This window comes from Pinus tabuliformis, chromosome 6 (genome assembly GCF_031772625.1).
Source record: "Pinus tabuliformis cultivar Carrire ecotype Pingquan chromosome 6, CPIR1, whole genome shotgun sequence".
NCBI classification, from domain to species: domain Eukaryota; kingdom Viridiplantae; phylum Streptophyta; class Pinopsida; order Pinales; family Pinaceae; genus Pinus; species Pinus tabuliformis.
Genome location: NC_142292.1, coordinates 1,201,457,619 through 1,201,477,937, shown reverse-complemented (window position 1 = coordinate 1,201,477,937; position 20,319 = coordinate 1,201,457,619). Strand labels below are relative to the sequence as shown.

Genomic DNA, 20,319 nt, shown 5'->3' with positions numbered 1-20,319 from the left:
GAAGTGTTGATGGTCTGACGCGTGGGCAGTTAGATATACACGCGGGATTGTAGATATAAAACGCCGTATGATCAGTTGCGGATTTATATTTATAAGCTGGTGTGTTAAGGTGAGCAGCAAAGGAAGTGCGTGGGTCGACCGAGACTGCACAAGAGATTATACGCGTAGGCTGGATAAGTGCTGAGCACTTAGGACAGTAACGCGTAAGTAATAGACGCGTGGGCAAAATCAACTACAGAACAGTTGACAGACACGTGGACGGTGATATTTGTATACAGGTCGTGCTGTATATATGTGACAAGGCGTTTGGAGCAGGCAGCGAAGAAAATCGCGCAGGGTTGCAGAAACGACGTGTGGACTGTTAGACGTGTACGCAGGTTCCGGTGAAGGCACGGAATAATTACTTGGAGTTTGATCGAATAAAGGACGTGGTTCTATAAACATATATAACACAGGTTATATAAGTATTGAGAACGCGTACAGAATTTCACCAAAGAAGCTGATACGTGGCAGGGATATATGGTGGCCTTGCGCAGGACTGCCAAGGATCCGGCACGTGGACAGCATTATCTATATATATATAGTTTTATATGCTGATGCGTTTGGGAACAAACAACGAAGGAGATTGCGCCGGTTTGCAGAGGTAACGCGTGGACAGTGTATATGCAGTTCTATGTGAGTGTTGAGACTCACTAGTAAATGCGCAGATGTACAATACACAGCCGGCTGGAAGTTTATTAGACTGCCACGTGGTAGCAGGAACTCAGGTCAGCGGCTAGGCATATCGCTGTGCATGTTTATGCAGCGTAGGACGCCTGAATAAACGGTGCAGCAAATTATTGTGGAGCCGTCACGTGGACAGTCCAAAGGACTACGTGGATGGTAAGATATATACGCAGGTATATATAGATTTATATGCCAGTGCGGGAGTGGAAGACGTGTCAAACCTCGGTTGATGAACTCGGACAGCACTACAACATACAAACGCGCAGCAGACAGAGCTTGTATGTGGTTACAGGTTTGTCGAGTTCTGAAAATGCAGTAAGCATATGTGGAGTTTTTATAATGATACTCTGTCTTGTTATATATAGTATGGTCAATGGTAATCATGATCTTAGTCAGATTCTTGATGAAAATCTCTGTATAGATCTCTGAAATTTTGAGGCAGAAAATGTTATGCGAAGAAGCAGTGCTGATTTGGATGAATGTGCAGCAGTTTAGTAGTGATAACATCGATGATACAGGCCGTGATGATATCAGTGATGCAATAACAGGGACCTCAGTGTAGTAGCAATAATGATGATGGTCTCAGTAGTGTCTGAGAAAGGGATTGATGATCTTGGTCTTGGAGTGGCAGAATCAGTCTGTATCATGATCTCGGTCTAGTATTGATTATGAGAAGATCTTGAGATCTCAGTGTTATAGCTATGGCTTCGGTAAAAGCACAGAGATTATCTCAGTAAAAGAACAGTAAAGTTCTCAGTGAGAATGTTACAGTAAAACAAGCAGTCATGATCTTATTCTGTTATGAAGACAAGGTCCTGAGCATGATCCTGGCTATGATAAAGGTAAGGTCCTGATCCCTATCTAGGTGTAGCTATCATAAAGACCTCATTGTTTTAAAGGTTTGGTACTCAAACAAAACAATTTAGTATAGCTAAGACTCAATGCTATGGGAAGGTTATGAAGAAGAATTCATATCATCTGAAGGATAGAGGAATCTTAAGGAAAGAGGGAGTAATAAATCTCCAGTATGAATGAGATGGTATCCCTTTCGATAGGATCCTATCAGAAGTCCTTGCAGATATGATCATGATAAGAAGATGCATCATAGCATCATGGAAACAAGAGCTCGTATTGGAATCATGAAGAACATAGCTCTTGGGAATCTCATTGGACATTAAAGGAAAGGAAGAAGTCATCCAAGACAAAGGGGAACATTCCGAGAAAGCAAGAAGCCGTGTAGATACCAAGGGTATCTAGCTGCCATGAGTACTATTATACAATCTGAACCTGGATCTTTTGAGGAAGCCATCAAGCATCAAGTCTGGAAGGATGCTATGCATGAAGAATATGAGGCTATTATGAAGAATGATGTCTGGGATGTGGTCCCGAGACCGAAGGACAAATCTGTTGTCACCGCTAAATGGCTCTACAAGATTAAACATGGATCTGATGGGAGCGCTGAAAAGTTTAAGGCAAGATTTGTTGCCCGTGGCTTCTCTCAAAAGAAAGGAATTGACTATGACGATATATTTACACCTGTGGCTCGATATACCACCATCCGATCCATCATAGCCCTTGCTGCTACGCAAGGATGGAGTCTTCATCAGATGGATGTCAAGATCGCTTTTCTGCATGGTGCAATAAAGAAAGAGGTGTATGTAGAACAACCTCTGGGATTTGAAGTTCAAGATCGAGACACTTATGTCTGCAGGTTGAAGAAAGCCCTCTATGGGTTAAAGCAAGCACCCAGAGCTTGGTATGAGAGGATGGATAGTTACTTGATGAAGCTGGGCTTCACTCGAAGCAATGCTGATCCAAACCTTTACTTTAAGGTTGTGGAAGGAAAGCCTCTCATTCTAGTGCTGTATGTGGATGACCTCTTCCTGACAGGTGATGACCCTCTCATTCATCAATGTAAGAGGGAGCTTGCTGCTGAGTTCGAGATGAAAGACCTAGGACTGATGCACTATTTCCTAGGCCTGGAGGTCTGGCAGAGACCTGGAGAGATTTTCCTTTCTCAAGGAAAGTATATTGTGAAGCTTCTGGAAAGATTTGGGATGGTGGACTGTAAGTCCGTGTCGACACCAATGGAACTCAACTTTAAGAAGATTGAGTGGCAGCGCTGCAGGGCCTATCTTGGCCAATCCTACTGAGTATCGTCAACTCATAGGAGCTTTGATGTTCTTAGCGAACACCCGTCCGGACATATGTTTTGCAGTGAATACTTTGAGTCAACAGATGGTTGAGCCTCATAAATTTCACTGGGTTAGTGCCAAGAATCTTTTGAGATATCTTCGGGGCACGATAAACCATGGGCTGAGATACACTGCCGGGAGTGTGATACTCCGGGGATATACTGATGCCGATTGGGCTGGCAGTGTGATGGATCGTAAGAGCACATCTGGATGCTGTTTCAATCTTGGTTCTGCTTCGATCTCATAGATGAGCAGGAAGCAGAAGTCGGTGGCTTTGAGCACCGCGGAGGCCGAATACATTGCTGCTAGTATGGCCTGTTGTGAAGCAGTTTGGTTGAGGAAGCTCTTTAGTGAGCTGTTCCAACATGTGCTAGATACCACTGTATTACTCTGTGATAATCAGAGTGGGATTCGTATGACTGAGAATCCTGTGTTCCACGACCGATCCAAGCATATTGATATCAGGTACCACTTTATCCGGGATATGGTACAGCGAGGCGCCGTAAAGCTCGATCATATAGGAACTGATGAGCAGGTCGCGGATATTCTCACTAAGCCCCTGGGGAAGGTCAAGTTCCTAACCTTCCGTGAGAATCTTGGTGTCGTGGAAAGACCCTATAATGTGGGTCCTGTTGGACGATGAGCTCTGGGAGCTCTGGGGGGCTTTGGGGATAGCTTCTCGGAGCTATAAGCACTCATAATGCTTCTGCCCCACCCTTGTGATTATTGAGCTGGTTCGCCACTCATTTAATCTGTGCCCCGTATGCATCCTACCCATTGAGTTCAGGGCTCATGGGAAGTACCTCTCATTTGGCCAATGAGGTGTGGAAAAGCTAGAGACTATTAGCAAAGACTGATGGACGCATCAGAGATTGCCGTACTCTCTATCTAGGATGGCATGGTCCAACCACTTGATCTGGGATCAAGATTTGTGAGGTCTGGGACCTCTGAACTGATTATGTCAGTCAGGGAATGATGTCTTTGTGACTGACCCACTTCTGTTCTGAAATAAAGAAGCCAGCAAAGCAAGTTTCGGCGAGATGACTCACGATGTTAATTGCACTAATAGATGGAGTTCTCCCTAGTTGAGAGGGAGTGTTAAATTTGGACAACTAGGTCCAAACTCCATGTTCTGATGCTCAGATTAAGAGGCTAATATTTTTGTTGGATTCCTCTTTCCGAGATGTGTAAAATCCATATAAAAATAGTCTTAATCCGATGAGCAGAACTTATATTTTGAATTTATTATTCTTAATAAATTATATGTGCAAGGTCAACCAGTTTTGTAATGTAGGCTCACATGCCCAACAGATGTGTCACACACCCTCTTTGATGGATATATATACAGGAAAAGTTGGAGAGAACTTGAATATAACACAACTCACATCTTCCTCTCTCATCCATAAGTACGAGCTATCTGGAGAACGAATTTCAGCCTCACGTGGGAAGGACGACTAGGGTTTCTGCTGCTAGGGTTTCGCAGAAGTTCTACTGGTTGGAGGGTTGTTGTGACACATGCTGGGCTGGCTGACCAAAGGAGACTTTGCTGGTTGAAGCATCCTGTTGACCGCCGAAACGAACACATACATTTTTCTTGTTTCTGATTTGTCTTCTGTAAGATCTGCTTATATGTTCTATCTGCATTTTGCTTATCTACTTGTATGATTGCTGTGAGAAAAGTGAAATTGCTCTTAGCATAGAACATCTACAAAACTTTACACTAATCCTCAAGGAACCCCTACTGCAGCAACTCTGAATCTACTTCACCTACTTGATTTTAATATACCTTATCAAGTTGTTCTCTGAATATTGAAGCAAATTACTTCTGCAACCTATACTACTTTAGTATTTGATTACATGAAACAGAAGACTGAGCAAAGAACAAGATACATAGGACACAGTTATTTTGGACAAAATAGTCTCTGGAAAAACCCAATGCGGGAAAAACGGTGCAACAACTCTGAGGGTTTTCTATTATTAAGCAGTAATTAACAAATGTTGGTTGCCCTCCCGGCAAGCCAGTGACAAAGAAAATACAATGGCGGAAAAATTGAGTGAGCTTTACCTCACTTCACCCAACAGGTTCCAGTTGAATTGGCAGCAAAACTGGCTAACCCCGACTGCTTCTGCGTTGGCCCCTGCGTAGGCCCTGCGTCAGACCTACAGGCTCTGCGTCAGCGCTGCACTGTCTCTTCTGCCCATTGCGTCAGCTTTCTCGGTTGTTCCGATAGTTCTAGCTTTCAGCGTGGAGGGAAGCTTCTACTTCTGCGCTGGCCCTTCTGGCTCTGCATCAGGCCTATGTGGGCCCAGATTGGCCTAGCGTCAGTCCTCTTAGTTGCTGCGCTGCCTCCTGTAGCTTCTCTTCGCCTCTCTGTTAGTACTCTCGAACTATCCATGACCCTCTACTGCAACTGATCACCTAGTTCGAACTTCAGCTTCCTAGCCCCATAAATCGAACTCCAGATCAATCTGTTCTCTTTGTGTGTGTTTTTAAACGAACCCCAAGCTAAGTTGCAGGAAATGTTGCCCAAGGGTCCGTTTCTGGCCGGAAATGAAACGAAAACGAGGAAACTTGTACCGTACGAACTGGAAACTCGTTTCCGATCGTACTGGCCCGTTTCATGCTGGGAAAACGTGGCCAGTACGACCGAAAACGAGTTTCTAGTTAACACTTGACGTTTTATTTTATTTTATTTTTATTTTTTCGCTTCTAATTTCTTATTGGGCGACTAAGATATCTTCTGGATGCTTCTAGATGCCTCTCTCGAGTCTCAAGTTATAAAAAAGATGATTTTTTTGAGTGGGGCAACCTAATGTTGAAGCCTATGGCCCTAGTGTTGATATGCAATTCATGGTAATGTTAAATTCTTAAAGTAAAAGGATGAAAATGAAAGATAAAGGAGAATGTCACTTTTACCTTAAATTTTTAACATTACCATGAAATGACTCAGGATGTTTGAGAGTGGTTTCGCCCTCGTTGGATTTCATATGAAGAAAGTAGAATTTTAGATCTCACTCAAAATCCAGCAGACTTATTTGTTTTCAGGATTTCAGGATTGGGGGGATTGCAATGTTTCCATTGGATTTTGTCATGTACTAGGGTATGGAACTTGTATTTAATCAAGAGAACCAAGCCCTCTATGCAGGGGAGACTCCCAATAATCAAGAGCACCTAGGGTACTAGGGTATGGAACTTGTATTTAATCAAGAGCACTAAGATCGTTCGACTATGTAGGAGGAGACTCCCAATTAAGCATGAGACAAGAAATTAGAAATTTCTCGTGGCTAATTTTGGATATTGCTATTTTCATTATGTGATTATTCATGAGTAAATGTGATGTAAATTTAGAGACTTACAATTTATGCATTGAAAATTGATAATTTAATCATAATGTAATAAATTAGAATGTATCATGTATGCTTTATGATTGCACATATTTCTTAAATGTCCTAATATATCTATCTATATATATATATATATATATAGCGTTTCCCCGTTACCAAAATATGGGGGGGCACGTTTCGTACTCGTTTCCCCGTATTGTGCAACTTAGACCCCAAGCCTCCTTATACTTTTCTTGTTGAGACTTCAACGACCGAGATTAAGTCTCTAATCAACAACTAAGATTGAAACTTGACTTGATCCACCTTCTAGATCATTCTCACCGATATTTTGATTAATACCCATTAATATTTTAATTTTCTTAAATTTAGACTTAGGGACCCCATTAAAAATATTAATTATTTTAATAAAATACAATCCAGGTGGAATTTCACCAAACAGTTTCTGGGTTCTTTAAAACTCATGTGCCTTAGCCTCTCCACCAATTTTCATGGCTAGAGCACATCCGATGCTACCAAAAACTAACACTCCCTCCTAGCGAGGAAAGTGCTTTAACAACAATGTCCAACTGCATGCTGCTCTGAAGCACCTCCTTTCCGCACTGTTGCTGCCACCAACACTGTGCTGCTGCTGCAATTGTACTGCTACCCATGACACTGCCACTGCCACTGTTGTATTTGTACTACAACTCCCTCTCAAATTCTACATCTGCTATGCTACTAGCACTTCCACTGCTAACACTGCGTTCGTACTACAACTCAGTTGCCGAGAGAAGCAACTGAATAACATCCAAAATTACTGAACTTAACTGTGTTCAACATAATACCATGAATGTTGGAATTTCACTGCTACTAGTCTCTGACCCTCTGAATCTTTTGTGTTGCTGCTAACTTCTGCACTGTGCCATCTGCATTGCTGCCAACCTTGCTCTGCGCTGATCAATCTCTGGTTTCTGGCTACTGCATCTGTCTTTCCAAACAATCCACTACATCATCTGACACTAAGTCCATCTCATTACTCTTGAATCTTGGGCTTCCGTAGCAAGGAATCGATTTAAGGGGTGGACTCCTCAAGGATCCTGCCCACATGTAGTCCTCTCGACTACAACTCAATATCGCCCCATTTCCCTCCTGGAGATGTGTGGGCACTCATGGAAAACTCATCTTCGTCAATCTTTGCTAGACATACCTTAGGATTATGTTTCTCATCCTTATCCTTTTGCTTCAAGGGACACTGAGATGCAAAGTGGCCCATCTCGCGACATTTGAAACATTTCACCTTCGAAATGTCCTTCCGCTTCTGTTTCTGATGCCCCTTTGATGCTAGAGATGCGTTCTCCTACTCCTGCTTGGTCTTCGTGCCACTCCCACTGTTTCCATTGAGGTTGACCTTTACCAGGTCCCTCCTTAATTCCTCCTGTTGAAGGGCTGCCCACATCTCCTCCCATGAAGGTAGTCTTTCCCTGCCCAATAGACTTTGGACGAAGACTTGCCATTCATCCGAGACTCCATTCAGGACCGTGCTTACCATCGCGGTAGATTGAGTAGTGGACCCCACTGCAGCAAGCTGGTTTTTGGTGTCCTGAAGACATTGAAGATAGGAGTTCACTCCTTCTCCCTTCTGCATCAATGTCCGCTGCAACTTCTGTTCTAAGTACATCTTCCGCTGTTCGGAAGAACCTTCATACAGTGAAGACAAAGCTTCCCACATCTCTCACATTGTATCTTTGCCCTGCAAGTGTGAGACCACATCATCTCGAACTCCATTGAGTATGAACCTCTTCGCCTTCCCCTTTTCAACCTTGTACTTCTTCTTCTGATCATTGTCAGCGGGAACAACTACAATACTCTTGACGTAGGCTTCGAGATCGTACTTCTCCATAACAACTAAGATTTTGGTTTTCCATGACATAGTTGGAAGCTCCATCCAACCTGTTCTGATCTCTGAGCCCATGCGATGCATCTCACCCCAACTGTCGAACTGACTCCTCTAGTCACTGCTCAGCTGCCCAACAAGTGAGAAATTTGAATTTTTTGGCAAAAAGTTATCTGAGGAGAAATTTCCCTTCTATGTGTCCTTGCTCTTTTCCGGCGGATTTCTGCGCCGACAGAAACTATGGCCTTCAAGCACTGCGCTGAGGCTCTGCATCACTCCCTCTGCCTCTGCAAGCTCACGAACTAGAAATCGTACCTTTTGCGGACTCTCTCAGAGAGATATTTCCTCGGAATCTCTGCTTCCCGGCAAGGACTGTGCAATCCCTTCAAGCGGATTCGAATTGCTGCCAAGTGCAGCTCTTGGCCTCTCTGCTCAGCGCTAGATATGCTCTTCCTGTTTCAAAATCAATGCTTTGATACAATGTGAAAATTCCTAATCCTTAAGGAATCCCTACCGCAACAAATTTGAACTACTTCACCTACTTGATTTTAATATACCTTGTCAAGTTATTCTCTGAATTCTGAAGCAAATTACTTCTGCAGCCTATACTACTTTAATATTTGATTACATGAAACAAAAAATTGAGCAAAGAACAAGATACATAGGACACAATTATTTTTGGACAAAATAGTCCCTGGAAAAACCCAATGCGGGAAAACCGGTGCAACAACCTAGAGGGTTTTCTATTATTAAGCAGTAATTCTGAATACAAACGCTGGTTTCCCTCTCGACAAACCAAGAACAGAAAATACAATGGCGGAAAATTGAGTGAGTTTTCCCTCACCTCACCCGACAAATTCCGGCAACAAAACTGGCTAGCCATGACTACTTTTGCGCTGGCCCCTGTGTAGGCCCATATATATTTGTAATTATGAATACCTCCCTAGTTAAGAGGGAGTGTTGAAGAATGTAACTAGTGTCGGTTTCATAATTATATTTGAATCATGATGTAATGTATTTGTCAAAAGAAAGAAAAATAAATTTTATTATTAAAGAAATTGACTAATTAAAGCATGGGTTTCATGCTTGGGTCAATTGTTTTTAGGTCAGTGTCCATTGAAGACTTCTAGGGTTTATGTCAAGTGTCTTTGCCCATGTCATAATGTAAAAGACCCTTCTTGGGCCCTATTTTTCAATGAAGAAATTTATTTTATTGTAAAATAGGTCAATTAGGCCTCCTCCACCAAGTCGGCCTCAAACTGGACCAGTTGGCCTAAAGTAAGGGGCATAAACACTATATAAAGGCAACAACTCGACCTCATTTATCACTCTCATTCACCAAGTTCGATCTGCAGTTGCTAGAGCTGTAAAAAGTGCGAAATTCAAGGAATAAGAAGAAGGTTAGCGAAGGAGAAGGACATTTCTATCAAGCACAAGAAGTCGAAATTCTCTCATTCTCTCTCACATGTGTGAAGTTGTCAAGCTGCTAGAGGAGCCGAAAATTGTAGTACTGAAGCTGGGCTGAAATTCTGTAGTTGGGGTTAAAGTTCTGTAGCTGGGAAGCCGAAATTTTGGGTTGTTGCTGGGTTGAAGCTGCTGAATAAGAAGAGGCTACTAAATCATCTTAGAAGGTTGACTTGGTGGAGGAGGAAGGTTTGTTGCTCTAGGGTCTTTATCTATCTCAATTTCAATTTACTGAAGGAAGAGTTTTGACTGGGTTTTCCCCTATAAAGGGGTTTTAGCCCTTGCTGAGTGCCTACTTCTGGTGTCCCTGATCTTCATGTTTTTGCTTTTATAATTGCTTGATGAGAAGAAGATAAAGAAAGAACATAAAGAAGTTAATAAGAAGATAATAATATCACAAGTAATTATCAACATATGAAAATCTTTTTACCTTTCCGATTTTCTAACAGGGCACCCCCCCCCTCGACAGATTGCTTCCCAACCACAACAGAGCAACCAAAGACTTGTCTAGAGTTTTTTTTTCTTTTTTCGATCTCGGATGTTAGGAGTATCCCCCGCTCCTTCTTTCCCCACCATGATCATACAACTAGATTCCGAGATAGCTCTAGAGGACTCAGACAATGATCCAACGCCCCGGTTTCCCTCCTCACTGTCAGTTATTAGATTTGGGCATTCTTGACCTCATGGACCTCATGTTCAACTCTCTCTCTCCATGGGCTCTTCATCGGGCTGCTGTGTCATGTCCCTTCTCAAATACATTTGTAACAGGGTGCTGCTACACAATTTTGCACAATTTTGGCTAAGGAAGAGAACCCATCATTTTCGACTTAGGGACTTAGGAGGCAATTCAACTTTATTTGGTTGCTAGTGGAATGTGGGGGCCACCCACATGGGAGTTCGAATTGGCCCATTCGAATAGCTTGGAGGGAAAGTCGAATAGGTGGATGGAGGGGCCCACATGAGGCTAGGGAGGTCTAAGGAGTTATAAGGAGGGAGCAATTCTCATTTTGGATGCATTCTTACACCTTGCAATCAAAATTACTTGATTGTTCGCTCTGTTGTTAGGTTGAGTCAATCGACTGTTTAGCCACGAATCTCTAAAGGGGGAGATTCAACCTCTACTTCGGGGGACCATCCATGCCCGCTCTAGAGAGACAGTTCCATAAGTATTTCAGGAGTTCCGGGAGTGTGTTACAACATTACCATTTAGCCACAACAGGGAGTGCGTATTTCTAACTAGCCGGAGAATACGCAAGGGGAGTTGGAGCTATCAGTGATCAAACATTTGCCGAGAGAGTTAGAGGATTGGGAGAGCAGCAAAGGGCTAGCCTTTCTTGTGAGTTTCAGAGCGAGTAGAGCCAACATCCTAGCAGTTCGAATTACTCGGCTTGGGAATAGTGCAGAGGCCCAGTCCAACAATTTCGTGGAGCTAAGGAGTAGGTGCCATAGGTCAGAAGCCCATTTGGGAAGTTAGGGGTTTGATAGCAGAGGTCAGCCCAACACTTTGGGTCCATTTCCGGGAGGATTTACAGGCAGATTCCAGCAGGCCTAGTTTTGCAGTTGCCACTGAAGTTGGGCTCCAAGGGGGTCGAATTTTAGAAGTCTAAACTAGAAAAATTCCTTTCTGGGTTTTTCTGGGTTTTGGGCAAGGATCACACTTCTAATTTTATCGAATTTTCTAGGCAGATCTAAGCGGTCAAACATGGGTCCCAACTGAGCCAACAACTAGGGGAGCTAAGGGGAAGTTGGGCCAAAATTCTGAGGTCAACATTTGACCAATTCCTTCGTGGGTTTCTCTGGGTTAGGCCAAGGAGCAAGGAGCTGAAATCTCATAATTTTCCGAGCACGGGAAGCTGTGATTCCAACCCTTCGAAGTCAGCAGACAAAATAGTTTTATGGGGCAACGCAGTTTAGTTTGGTGCAACGCTTGTAGCAACGTTCAGTTCAACATTTTCTCACCTGGGTTTTGTCATGCTTGTCCATTGAGACAAGCCTAGGTGCACCATTCTATTTTACTATTGTATTTGCTCCTGAAGAAGTAATAAAATGGCTCAACAGTTCTCTATTTCCAGTGTTTCCATGGGTGCTTAATGTATATTTCGTTTTTTTTGTTTGCTGGATTGTTTGCATGCTTTGTATATCACTTGTATTCCTGTTTAGGAACGTTACAGTGGTATCAGAGCCATAATCTTGGCTCAGCCTGTGGGAAAGATTAGAATCAAACAACATGGCGGTCACCTGGAATGAGGTGGTGAGGATACAACAAATGATGATTGATGTGGGGAAGAAGTTGATTCATTCCTCAGTTGGGAATCCAGACATGATTGCAACTGATGTGGAGTTATTGGGGGAGAACTGGAGGGCATACCAATCATTGGGTTATGGCATTCAGGCGTCCCTCTCTTTTTGGGAATTTTGTGAACTAAGGGGTATGCACAAACCAATGGAGATTTAGTGGAATTTTGCAGGGATGATGAGAAGTATTAAGGAAAAAGATGAAAGAGTAGTTGAAGGGGCCACGGTTGGCAAGGAGACAGTTGAGCATGCACCCATTGATGAGGCATCATCCATTGATGAGGTATTCGGGGTTGTGACTGAGTTCTCAGGTGATAACAATGCACCACAGGTTGATGAGGTGTCGGAAGACAGCTCCACCGTTGTTGAGGAGCCGATAGGTATTTAGGCCTCTAGATCTATGACGGAGTTGCTAGACTACAGTCGCCTACAACTGACTGGTGAGCATATCGTGCACATCAGGTTGTCTATGGAGGAGCAGTCAAAGGCTCATGTCAAGGACGTGATAGAGGAGGATGTGCAACCATCCGTTGGGCTAGCCATGGATGAGGGGCAACATAGAGGCTGTGCGTTGGGTTTTCAATACAGTTCACTTTAGAGGCCCATTGGTGGGGTCTATAATGTTATCAACCCACTTGTATGCGTTGGATTGAGGGAGGCCAAGTTGTGTAGACGTACCCGAGGGGGTGGACATGTTAGTAGGACTGAGCTCAGCATAAAACCACATCAGCTTGGAGGGCTTGTTCCTTCCACAGAGGATTACACATTCGATCTCTCCCTTGGGATTGGATGGCGAGAGGTACTGAGCTGGTACTCGATGGAGCAGGTTAGGCGGTTGGATACATCCATGGACACATGTCAGCAGAGGCCATGGATTACCATAGGGACTCAAGGCTGGACTATTTTTGCGATCTAGGTGGGATTTTCCATAACATCATAGAGCTGTTAGGTGATGGTAGTAGCTACGTGATGGACTTGACCCTTGAGCACACCCACATTTTCAGATCTCCATCAGAGCCCTAGTTAGCACTAGTGATAGGATGGTTTGACAGGTGAGCAGACAGATTTCATGAGTTGTCTTGGCATATTGACGGTGCATGGAGTCACTCTGGCAAGAGCTAGTAGGAGGAGGCGGAATCGGCATGCGATCGGATAGGGCATGGTATGGAGAGAGTGCTCTCTTACTAACATATGGGATGCAGGGACTGTTAAGGATAGGTGCAGTAGTGTCATTTCTATTAGCATGCGAGGAGTCAGCCCACTCAAGTCTTTCAGAGCAAATGGGGGGATGTAATCCGCATCATGGAGGGTGTACTAGCAGAGGTGGATATTTTGGATTATGTAGGATACTGTATTTTATAGGGCGGTAAGACAGTGTGCAATGGTACACAGGACTACACAGAGTTATGTCATAGGGCCCAGTGTTATGTAGAGGGATGCAGTCTGATGCATACAGACCCAATGTTAGGCCATAGCATCCAGTGTCGTGCAGGGCTATGGAGTGAGGAGTAGGGGCTTGCAGAGGAGCATGGAGATGCAGGGTGGTGTGTCGTAGTATGTTGGATTACATTGTGGAGTGGGAGTGCCTCACATCGCATTGAGTACATGCGGGGAGTGACAAGTACATTGACATAGGTGGGACACAAGCCAATAAATGATGGCATATGCGTAGCTGAGGATATCCAACGATGTATAGGGGAAGGCCGCGGTGTATAGTGGCATGTCTAGGAGTACTGGGATGATCGGTGGTATGTAAGGGTGTATAGTGCCGGGCAACGAGGTCTTGGAGTGTTGCCTCGAGGGAGACCCTTGGACGAAAACACCAGGCACACCTTTGGGCGTAGTTCATCCAGGATCGATGGGGACATAGATGAGTGATACTTGATGGTATCCGCAGGGACTCACATGCCTGACCCTCTTCTACATCCCTCATGGGCACAGTCGATTTTGTTGTTGACTTTCTCCACTCTGGGAATGAGCAATGGAGGACGAGGAGCTCACCCGAGATATTTGGGTGACACTCAGCGCACTAGGGGGGAAACTTTTCAGCAGTGGAATTGGCTTGTTGCGTCAGATGATAGCCACAGATTGGCGGATGAGGTGATCATCTGCAGGGGTGGCATATTGTTCATCTCCGAGCCTATGTCTAGGGAACTAGTCACGAGGGAAACATGTGTCACTCTTTTCTTAGGGCATGTCAGGACCATGCATGAGCAGAGGATATCGGGTGCAACTGAGGTAGTTTCCCAGTATGTGTCCAGGCTCCAGACCTTATATTGGCACATTATCGAGAGGGCGGATGGCAGACCCAGGGGAGATGGTTGGCAGGGACAGGGGGAATCCACAGGCCCTGAGTTGATTATGAGTATCAGATACCCATCTTTTGGTTGCATTCAGGGGGTAGCTCTTTGGCACACATGGCTTCCAACAATCTTCAATACTACACAGTGGCATACACAGGGCAGATTAGCATGCATCATATTAGCCCACGATATATGGAGCCTATATAGTGATCACATGCAGGGACTAGAGACGAAGGCTAGAGGGATTCCATCAGTTGACAGGGCTATGCCACTGCAGTTCTGGCTATGGGTTACAGGGATTTTGTGGATCAATAGATCGCTCATGATGAGCGGGTTCATGGCAAAGAGTGATATAGTTTGCTCTTGGGATGACACATGGGGGTTCATAGAGGATTTCATCATATGGGGAGGCAAACATTCTCTGTTGTTGTATAGGTTTCGAGTTAGATTTGGATGGGTAGGCCCTAGTGCCATGGAAATGCCCAGACAGGATGTGTCTCACCTCTTTCAGTGTTCCACCATCGAGTTCTAAGAAAGGAGGATACTGAATGCACACGATGGGGAGTATGACGTAGTCAGAGTAGCGCAGTGTCGGCATGGTGGCACCACTCTGGGACTAGCCGGGAATTGGGGCACCACAGCTCTTCATAGCTCTATAACCTTTAGGGATGCACCGGCTACTGCAAGGGGAGATCATACAGATCTTCCATTGGGCTTTAGCGAGTCACTGATGGAGAAGGAGACTTCTGGTACTTTCACTGGGCAGGATAGTGAGTGGAGTGAGGGGAGCTTCATGTTCGATAGGATTGCTTGGGATCATAGTATTGAAGGATTCTTTCATATCAGGACAGTGCAGAGGTGAGGCACGATCCAGTGGCACATCTGGGACCCTGGCACTTTTTCAGTGACAGTGGGGAGAAACAATTAGAGAGGATGCTTTCTCAAGCATTGCTTGAGGACAAACGATTTTTGGTGCCTGGAGGAGCTTGCCAAATGCAGATGCCACCTGGGAAGGTGAGCACATTTTGAAGCACCTAGCTTTGAGGTTGCTTGAGGGCAAGCAACATTTGGAAGGGGAGGATTGTCATGTCCCTTCTCAAATACATTTGTAATAGGGTGCTGCTATACAATTTTGTAGAATTTTGGCTAAGGAAGAGAACCCATCATTTTCAACTTAGGGACTTAGGAGGCAATTCGACTTTATTTGGTTGCTAGTGGAATGTGGGGGCCACCCACATGGGAGTTCGAATTGGTCCATTCGAATAGCTTGGAGGGAAAGTTGAATAGGTGGATGGAGGGGCCCACATGAGGCTAGGGAGGCCCAAGGAGTTATAAGGAGGGAGTAGCTCTCATTTTGGATGCATTCTTACACCGTGCAATCAAAATTACTTGATTTTTCGCTCTTCTGTTTAACTGAGTCAACCAACTGTTTAGCCACGAATCTCTCAAGCGGGAGATTCAACCTCTACTTCGGGGGACCATCTGTGCCTGCCCTAGAGAGAGTTCCATAAGTAGTTCAAGAGTTCCGGGAGTGTGTTACACCACTACCATTCAGCCACAACAGGGAGTGTGTATTTCTGGCTAGTTGGAGAATACATAGGGGAAGTTGGAGCTATCAGTTATCAAGCATTTGCGGGAGAGTTAGAGGATTGGGAGAGCAGCAAAGGGCCAACCTTTCTTTTGAGTTTTGGAGCCAACAGAGCCAACATCCCAACAGTTCTAATTACTGGGCTTGGGAACAATGCAAAGGGCCAGTCTAGCGATTTCATGGAGCTAAGGAGCAGGTGCCATAGGCCGGAAGCCCATCCGGGAAGTCAGGGGATTGATAGCAGAGGTCAGGCTAGCACTTTGGGTCCATTTCCAAGGAGATTTTAGCAGGCCGAGTTTTGCAGTTGCAACTGACGCTGGGCTCCAAAGGGGTTGAATTTCAGAAGTCTAAACTAGCCAAATTCCTTTCTGGGTTTTGGGCAAGGATCACACTCCTAATTTTATAGAGTTTTCTGGGCAGATCTAAGGGGTCCAACAGGGGTCCCAACTAAGCCAACAACTAGGGGAAATAAGGGAAATTTGGGCCAAAATTCCGAGGTCAACATTTGGCCAATTATTGCATTGGTTTTTCTGGGTTTAGGCCAAGGAGCAAGGAGTTGAAATCTCATAATTGTTTGAGCACGGGAAGCAGTGATTCCAGCCCTTCAAAGTCAACAGACAGAATAGTTTTATGGGGCAGCGCAGTTCAGTTTGGTGCAGCACTTGTAGCAGCCTTCAGTAAAGCATTTTCTCACCTGGGTTTTGTCATGCTTGTCCATTGAGACAAACCCAGGTGCACCATTCTATTTTACTATTGTATTTGCTCCTGAAGAAGTAATAAAATGGCTCAGCAGTTCTCTATTTCCAGTGTTTCCATGGGTGCTTAATGTATATTTCGTTTTTCTGTTTGCTGGATTGTTTGCATGCTTTGTATATCACTTATATTCCTGTTTAGGAACATTACATGCTGATACAGTTTTATACATGTTCATGTTCATGAGGATATCCTATTTTTTGTATCTTTCATTACTTCATTTTGCATATATTTTTTGTATTAGATATAGGCTATAGCTTTTCTACTTTTTGTATTAGATTTAGCTTTTCTAGGAGTGGCATTTGCACACCTACATTGTATCCTCTAGACCCATTGACCTACTTTTGTGGTCATTTGTTGGACATTAATAAAATTATCTTATCTGACACCCTCCCTTGACTTGTGAGTTGAGTAGGGGTGCATGGAGAGATGATATCACGATTCACAACACAAGATTTAGTTTGTCCCTTAATGCTGAGCAATTGTCCGCAACACCCTAGTGAACTAAATGCCTCCGCCCACCACCTCCCCACTTTGACACAGTTCCACAACTTAGTGAAGGTGGCCTAAGATTATAGTCTGGAGGACTGGTATTAACTCATTGCTGTGCGCTTTTACTTTATTTCTGTTAAAGAGGAGGGTGATTTTCTTTTTCAAATTTTTACTTTTTTTGCCTTGCTTGTTTTTAGTATTTTTCAGTTACAGTGCTCCTGATTTGGATATCTTGTTTTACTTTTTTTCCCGGTCTTTTTCTCTGCTGTCAACTTAAAATTTTTCAGTGATCTAAATATAAACTATTTTTTCATAAGCTTCCACTTTGACATTTGTTCAATACATAAGGCCAGTGAATTTGGGTTTTGAGTACTTGGTAAATTCTATGGTTCTCTCCCTGATATCAGGAAATTTAATGCAGGTGTTTGTCTTATTTTCAGCCATTTTCACAACTTTCTTCGAACTGATTTCTTTGGTAGTATTCAAAGGTAAGGTTTTCTTTTCGTGCTACAGCAGAAGCTTTCTTGATCTATCATATTTCTTTTCAGTGTATCTTGCAATGCATGTGATTTCACCGATTTATACTAGCAGCCAGTTAAGGCTTACTGAAAGTTGTAGTGTAATTTGTGTTGTATAAACTCAGGGTATGTTTTGTATGCCATCAGTGTTCTCCATCATGTGTCCAAAAGTGAGCATAACTTATTGCAGTTTGTTAAAGAATAATCAAAAGAGAGAATAAGAAGGCATCGAATTATGTCAAGACTCCCAAAAGGAATAATCATGATAGTATATTGGATAAATTTTAGTAGTTTGTTGATGAAACCACTTCTGAAAGCACTGGCATTCCGAACACTGTTGGTTTAACTTACAAAATCTCAAACTCAAAACTCAGATTCAGAAACTCTGAAAGATGTGAAACTATCCACAGAAGAGTAGATAACATAAGAAAGCAAGTCATTGCTGTATAATCTGGTGCCGTACATAAATGCAGGAAATAGAGCTTAAACACAAAGTTTGGTACTGGTTAACAATAAAACATCGTGAACACAATTTTGAATCTAATCCATACCATTGACACATTGCTTAGTAATTACATTTTCAACAATAAAGGCTTAGAACAACAGAACATTGAAATATCAAATAGCTCTCATCCTTTTATTTACATTTCTCGCTGCAAATATGGATTACAAACCTCAACATTTACACAATGTAGTCTTAACAAGATCTCAATATCAGCTTACAATCAGAATGAATTAAGGCTAATGAACAAATATTGAATATTCATAGTCCTTTGATATGCAAAGAATCTATTTATAACATTTGGAAATCTTGGACATTCCTACTCAAATCGGCTAAGATTCTAAAGATTCCATGGTGAAAGATTCTGGTATAATTTTAGAATTTAAGCTCAAAGTAGAGAAAATAGCCTTCAAGTCATATTTGACCCTTTGTGAATTAGTTTCCTGGCTACCATAGTGCTGGAGATGAAAAATTGAAATTGAGCAATGAGTTCTACTTCAAAAATGAGAAATCTAAGAATGGCTAAAAATAAGATTCTAAAGGTTCCTGCTAATGAATAATTATTGAATATTCTTAGTCCTTCGATATGCAAATAATGTATTTATAACTTTAGGAACATCTAGGACATTCCTGCTCAGACCAGCTAAGATTCTAAAGATTCCTAGCAGATTCCATGGTACAGATCCTGGTACAATTTTACTATATAAGTTCAAAGTAGACAAAATAGTTTCTAAGTGATATTTGACCCTTCGCCAATCAGTAATTTCCATGGTGCTGGAGATACAAAATTGAAGTTGAGCTATGAAACCAGATTCGTCGATTTTTTGCCAAGTGTCTGAATCCTACGAATTGGATTCGATTCGCCCTGATTCGAATCTGATTTTCATGACACGATGTGTCCTAATGTGACACAATTGAATCCGGGTCGTGCCCTGTTAGGACACATCGTGTCACGAAAACCGGATTCGAATCGGGCGAAAAGGAACCCGCGGGCCAATAAAAGGGCGCATTTCTAATTTTCTTTACCATTTTGTTTCATTCCTTTTGCAAATAGTGAGCTGTGGGTTTGCTGTTAGAAGTTTGGAGCAAGGAGCCAAGGGTTTGGAGCGCTTTCAAGGAGATTCAAGCACTAGGTAAGTGCATTTCCTCTCTATTTTTTTGCATTTGTATTACAACAGTTTGTATATGCATTTCTTTTACAAATTTGTGCATGTTTTGTTTATTTTTTTTACAGTATTCATGGCTCAATCAAGGGCAGCAGGTAGGGGGCAAAGGAAGGGGAAGAATGTCCCCATTGGAGATGCCCCTCCTCCCCCAATATCATCAGAGTTTGCGGCAAGTAATGTTAAGGGAAGACTTCCTCTTAAAGGTAACATTGAGAAATATCCTTTGTGGAAATATGTCACAAGAGAGGATGGGCCAAGTAGCAAGGGGAAGGGAGGAGGCAATGTGCATTGGAGATGCAACTTTTGCCACAGTACTTTCACAAGCACATATTTTCGTGTGAAAGACCATTTGTTGGCTTTACCAGGTTGTGGAGTTGGAGCTTGTGCACAAGTTCCTTTACAAAAGAGGAAAGAAATGGAAAAATAGTTCACTGTTGGTATGGCAAATGTGGCTGCAAGATCAAGAAAAACCAAGAATGATGACCCGCTTCCATTTTTGAGGAAAGGCACCACCAAATTTCCATTTGAGAGTTATATTGGGGGACAAGCAACAAAAAGAAAGACAATTTCACTTGGTCCAGTGGACAAGATTTTTCAAAAAGAGAAACGGGAAGAGCTTGATCTCACCATTGCCTTTTTCTTCTATCCAAACTTCATATCCTTTAATGTTGCACGCTCACCTCTATTTATTGAGATGTGCCAAGCTCTAACTCACGGGTCTCCATCATGGTATGTGTCTCCTGGTTCAGAGAAGCTTAGAACCACATTGTTGATGAAGGCAAAAAAAGAGGTGCAAAAAATGCTTGAGCCTATTAGAGCATCATGGCCAACATCGGGGGTTAGCATTGTTTTCGATGGATGGACAGATCCAGCACGACACCCACTCATCAACTTCATGGTTTCTTCCTTGAATGGTCCAGTTTTCTTGAAAGCGGTGGATACACTTGGAGAATACAAGGATGCACAATTTATGGGTGAGTTGTTTATTAAAGTTATTGAAGATGTAGGTTGTTATGTAAAAAATTAGTTAACTTTAGGTTTATTATTTAATTTTAATTTTAATTAGACGAAAGGGCACGATCATAAGATCATGCCCTTT

At 43.0% G+C, this 20,319-nt stretch overlaps 1 protein-coding gene across 10 annotated transcripts in view; it reads left to right on the top strand.

Annotated features, from left to right (window-relative positions):
• LOC149263040 (rhomboid-like protein 20) overlaps nt 1-20,319 on the top strand; it is a 266,839-nt gene that overhangs the window by 80,739 nt on the left and 165,781 nt on the right. For 9 of the 10 annotated variants that reach the window (XM_089425633.1, XM_089425630.1, XM_089425654.1 and 6 more), the window contains one exon: nt 17,456-17,522. In XM_089425633.1, coding sequence (XP_089281759.1) covers nt 17,456-17,522 — 67 coding nt within the window. The remainder of the gene's footprint in view (nt 1-17,455; nt 17,523-20,319) is intronic. The other variant, XM_089425659.1, reaches the window with a different exon arrangement.